Source organism: Euprymna scolopes, chromosome 16 (genome assembly GCF_053919585.1).
Source record: "Euprymna scolopes isolate OS-2025 chromosome 16, ASM5391958v1, whole genome shotgun sequence".
NCBI lineage: Eukaryota > Metazoa > Mollusca > Cephalopoda > Sepiida > Sepiolidae > Euprymna > Euprymna scolopes.
Genome location: NC_136497.1, coordinates 29,580,601 through 29,586,611, shown reverse-complemented (window position 1 = coordinate 29,586,611; position 6,011 = coordinate 29,580,601). Strand labels below are relative to the sequence as shown.

At 31.8% G+C, this 6,011-nt stretch overlaps 1 protein-coding gene across 1 annotated transcript in view; it reads right to left on the bottom strand.

Annotated features, from left to right (window-relative positions):
• Positions 1 to 519: 519 nt before the first annotated feature.
• Positions 520 to 6,011, bottom strand: part of LOC145295914 (glutathione peroxidase-like) — a 37,973-nt gene continuing 32,481 nt past the window's right edge. Inside the window, exon 3 of the mRNA XM_080141685.1 lies at positions 520 to 3,284. Within this exon, the coding sequence (XP_079997811.1) occupies positions 3,084 to 3,284 (201 nt within the window). The 3' untranslated portion in view covers positions 520 to 3,083. The remainder of the gene's footprint in view (positions 3,285 to 6,011) is intronic.

Here is a 6,011-nt window from a genome sequence, read left to right as displayed (position 1 = left end):
ATAATAATATGATATATAACAATATATATAATATAATAATATATATAATAATATATATAATAATATATAATATAATAATATATATCTAATATAATAATATATATAATATATATAATATGATAATATAATAATATATATAATATATATAATATAATAATATATATAATATATATAATATAATAATATATATTATATAATATAATAATATATATGATAATATATATAATAATATAATAATATATATAATATAATAATAATAATAATAATAATATATATATATATATATATATATATATATATATATATATATATATATATATATATATATATATATTAAATTCTGTTTGGTTTTAGTACACAGCCGAAGAAAGGCAAGAAAGGAAGAAATTAGAATTTGGAGCTCAGTCAACATGTTATTTGATCCCGATCAACTATTTAAACTTTTTCTTATACCATACTCCATACTATTACACATCAATATCAATCGAATAAGCAGCAATAAAAATATTAAGAAAGAAATGATATTAAAAAAATTCTTTATTGATTTTTAAATTACAGCAAATCGCTTCCATGTCTCTAATATCAGAAGTTAACTACAAAACACGCCACCTGGCGGTTGAATGCACAAGTACCACCAATTGTCGTATTCAATCAAGGGAGACCACCACGATGGGTTTAGGACTTCCCCATCATAAAGAGCTTTTTTCTGAAATTGAAAGAGCCTAAAGAGATTTCGCTGCTTATTTGGCTCATAATCATCCTTTTCTTTTGTCATTTTTTTTTTTTTTTTTTTTTTTTTGGAAATTTAACCTAAATGGTTTGAAATTCGTTATATATTCCTGTAAATTGTGCGATTATTTTATTTCAAGAAAAATGTTTGAATTAGATTTTTTTTTAGAAAAATGGTAAAATGTTCACACATAAAGAATGTATTGATGAGACTCGTTTATTGGATAGTTTGGCAAATTTTCTTTCTACGATAATAATGCTTTATTTTTGAGCACACATATACAAAAATATGTTAATGGGAAATAATATAACATAAGCTTTATCACCATTTAACATAATAATAATAATAATAATAATAATAATAATAATAATAATAACAACAACAACTTTTAATAATTACTTTTAATTCTAACTAACTATCTGGACTTAATAGTAACCTCTTATTTCTCTGTACAATAAATATTTTTTATGACTATTTTAACAGAATCTCTCTCTTATATATATCCAGTCATTATGATTTCGAATCATGTCATAGTTAGCCACGCTGATAAACTGCAGTAAAGGCGAAACATGTCTGCGAATAATTATTTTATCTATGAATATATACAGAATTAGTTATCAACGGACACGCATTCCGCCGTTTGTGCAGTTCATCAGCGTGACTGAACATGACGGGATTCGAAATCTCGATCACAATGACTAGAATAACTGCCATATGTTATAGGGATAAGTCTGATTCTCACCAACATGATTGGTGTCCCCTTGACCCACCTGGCAACTCCGCGTTTCATACTGTAATACCCATAACACAGCGGTATACATATAAGACAGAGAGAGAGAGAGAGAAATATTATTAAAACAAATTAACTAAACTCAACATAAAAGGTAAATGTAATAGTTTCGATTCCTCTGTGGGGCTTCTTTGCTTGCTTCTCGTCAAACAATATGGTTTACTTTGTTCTTAATTTAGATGTTTTTCCATTAAAAAACTGTTGGGTTTGTATTGTACACAGATTCAAAAAAGTTGTCAAAAACAAATATATAACAAATAAATGTTATCAAAGGCAAGATAAGTTACTTTTCTACCTAACTGGATACTTTTTTTTAGTATTTTTATTTAATGTAACATGTTTATTCAGCTTGAAAAACATACAGTGTTTACTGATGTATTTGAAAATTGCAAATGGCGGGTGATTCTCTGTTGAACACGGTAAGTTTTGGAAGTCGAGTTAAAAATGAAAAAAAAACTATATAAAATACTGTTAAAAACCTACGTCAGCCTAAGTCACGGTAGCATATAAAACTATATAAAATACTGTTAAAAAAACTGTCAGCCTATGTCACGGTAACATATATTGAGCGAGTTTCTAACAGTATTTTGTATAGTTTTTTTAGTTTCTACTCATTTTCCTAAACTTCAAAGAGTCTCCTGCCATTTGCAATTTTCAAATACGTCGGTAAACACTGTATGTTGAATAAACATGTTACACTAAATAAAAACACTAAAAAAATTATCCAGTTAGGTAGAAAAGTAATTTATCTTGCCTTTGATAACATTTGTCATATATTTGTTCTTTTTACCACTTTTTAGAATCTATATGTATAGAAATACAAACCCAAACTGTTTATTTCTAATTATTCGCTGATTTCATATTTCCATTAATTAAATACATATATATGCACACTCACACACACACGTGTATGTATATTGTTTTGCTTCAAACTATTGTCCCAAACGTTAATAATTATATTTCTACTAGGTCTCGGCCGATGTACTCACCGATCTTCTTCAAGTGTACGTTTCATTTCTGTATGGTGATGTTTTTTTTTTCTCATATTTACGTACGATTCCTGTCGACTTATTTGTTTGCATTGTACTTAAATACGATAAACTGATGTTTTTTCCCGCTTATTTTTAACCGATAGATAAAAATATATACTTTGAAAATTCTACATGTAGTGAATTATAAAACTGCCCCTGTTACACTCCATCCATCAAGCTATGCATGTGTCTTGATTAATTTACCAATAAACGTTGAAGTCATCGATCTATTGTATTTCGGTACGTAATAAACATCGACGTACATAAATGATCCAAAATGTCGTATTTAAATACGAAAAAAAAAATAAAAGAAAAAAAAAGGAACGTACATCTGAACAATGCATCTGAAGAAGGCCGAAGCACACATTGACCGAAACATAGCAGACGTATAAATACCAACAATGATGTAAATGATGGTCGGAAGAAAACTGATGTAATGCCTTAAATTAATTTCACTTGATGACGCCAAGATCTCTTCTGTATTCTCGTAGATTACGCGGATTTTATTGTAATGACGGACTGTCATCTTAGTCTAGTAAATTTCCTCCAGTAGATTGGTGATGTATTCCCGCATTTCAGTCGGGTTAGTTGCTGTGGTGAAACGCATCACAGGTTTTCCGTGGCGATTGATGAGGAACTTCTCGAAGTTCCAACGAATGTCGTTACTGCTCATTGGTTTGTAATTTAGCCGCTTACGGGGTTCGAACTCGTGCTTCGGGCTCGGACAGTAAAACTGTAATGGAAGCAGAAAACATGAAATAAGCAACTTTTACGTCAATAAAACATGATTCAAAAAACATCGGATTCTTAGCATAAGATTAAGCTGCTTTCCTCTAAAAATTACTAAACGCCTCTCCAACCACTGATATCCATGACAAATAACACCCTACCTGAAAATTCTTCCTTCAAACTTCTCGACCTAAAATTCACAGGAAATATGAACTGGAACAATTACATTGAGGACATACTGTACACTCATTAACCTTTATCCTCGAGTGGCCCCCGGGCTTTGATAAGTGGTGACTCCTTTGTAAAAAAAAAAACATTGTGAAGGCTGCCGCAAAAAAGGTAGGTTCCCTTTATCGAGCTAGAAGTTTACTTACACTTAAGAGTACCTGTACCTCTACAAGGCCAACATTCGTCTATGCATGGAGTATTGTTGCCACATTTGGGCTGGCGCATTTATTTACCAGTAGCCTCTCCCTCTTAGATAGGGCCCCCAAAAGTTTTCAATCTAATATATCCCACTTTGTCAACTAAACTTCAACCCATGTCCCATCGCCGCAATGTTGCTCTCTGTGCCTGATTTACAAATATTTGAATGGAATGTGCTCTGATGAATGCATTGCATTTGTGTCCCCTCGACGTAAATATCCTCGACAAACCCGCTTAGCAACAAAATCTCACCCTTTCACTGTTAAAGTCCCTAAATGTAAGAGAGCTTACTACTCTGATGGTTTCTTCCCTGGAACAGTTAAACTTTGGAATTCCCTTTTCTACCTGCTTACATGACTGTACTGATATGCAGAAGTTTAAATGTAATGTTAACCAACATCAGTGCGTTTATTGCTATTTTAAAATAGAATGTTATATATGAACAAATACTCTTGTAAAGTCGCTCGTACACCCCGTCAAAGATGACGGAGAAGAAATTATGTTTCGCCAGTGCTCGCACCAATATTCATATTCATATAAAATAATCTCTCAGTCAATAAATTCGTATCCGAAATTGCATCTGTTATATAGTTGGCGAACAGATTAGTAAATTATTTGTTATCTATTTATCTATCTATCTGTCTAGCTGTATATCTATCTATCTATCTATCTATCTATCTATCTATCTATCTATCTATTAATCTAATTGGAGAAGTAAACAAGAGATGTGGAGCTATGTTTTAATAAGGTTATCAAAGCATATCAAAACAAGTCAGACTAGGTTAACTGATCAAGTTTGCACCCGAAGCTCTTAACAAGATCGGAGGTCACATGTCCTTTGTCACGTGTTCCGGTGAGCCGGACGTATCGCTGAGTTGGAATTCAGACGCTAAACAGAGCAGAGGGGTTAACGAATCGTCTACCCCACACACACACACCTGGAAGGAAGCTGACGTGTTTCAAAATGCAGACTAAAAGAAACCCATGAGGCCAGATATTCACTTTACATACTTCTGCGAACGACACCTGGGAAGTGAAATAAAAAATAGATAAAATCAATCATCGAATTTGTTATCATCTCCTACTCCCTCTTTCCGAATTTTAAAGCTATTTTTACTTAAATACATATATTTTTTAATAACACCGTAAATATATTAGAAAAAAAAAGAAGGGCGAAGGTGCATGTTTGAGTGAACTCTTTTAAGAACAATAAAAAATGTGGGGATCGCTAGAAAGAGGGTAGGCTATAAAAATATTGAATTTCTAAGCATTATCTACAGATCGATGTGACTTATTATTTTGATGTGTATACATATTTAGCGCTGATGAGAGCACCCACTGGTATAAGAGTAATAAAACGCATATAAGCAAGAAAACTATAGAAAAATTATCAGTAAAAAGACGAAGCAATTGTACGCTTGTATATTTAATAAAGCTTAAACTTTTTGAGATTAGCATCTTAGTGTCTGTTCCTAGTGAAACGGTATATTATAAAAAATATTTATAGCTATAATATTCCACTATCGAGCTATCTAAATAAAACGATAAAAAACTGCTAAAATTGTCCCAAGATGGGTATATTTACTGGTGACACTACGCTGTATAACAGGAAAGAAGGGGAATGTACACATATCCAAGGAAATGACTACCTTCAGTCCGTAGTGAAATGGGAATATAAATGGATAGTAATATTCAATGCTGCTAAAAATAAGCTGCTTTTCTGTAACAATCAAAATAAATCTTCTCAACCACTAATTGCCATGACTAATAATACGTAGCATGAAAGCTCTTCTTTCAAACTCCTCGACTTAACATTTACAGGCAACATGAACTGGAACAAACGATATATATATACAGGGTGAACCCCCCCCCCAAAAAAAAACGGGCCCCACCGCTGATTAGGCCCATTTCCTAGTGTTTTGCCCGAATGAAATGAAACTTTGGTCATAACTAGTTTATTATATTCAAAACATCACATCAAAACATTTGCCCTTTTTTTCTCCGTTGACTGTAAAATGCTCAGAAAAACAATTGAATATCCTGTTTTTTTTTTGGGGGGGGGGTCTCCCTGTATATATATATATATATATATATATATATATATATATATATATATATATATATATATATATATGTTCGCCGTTATTGGCAAAGAATTCCATCAAAGTGCTCGATTACAAAGAAAACATAAACAGAAAACAATACGACTGACGATAGCCTAACATTATTTACCATAAACTGCCCCCCCTTATGTTAGACTTGAAACCGACGGTGCCAATGTTTTTTTCTGATTTTCTGTACATAT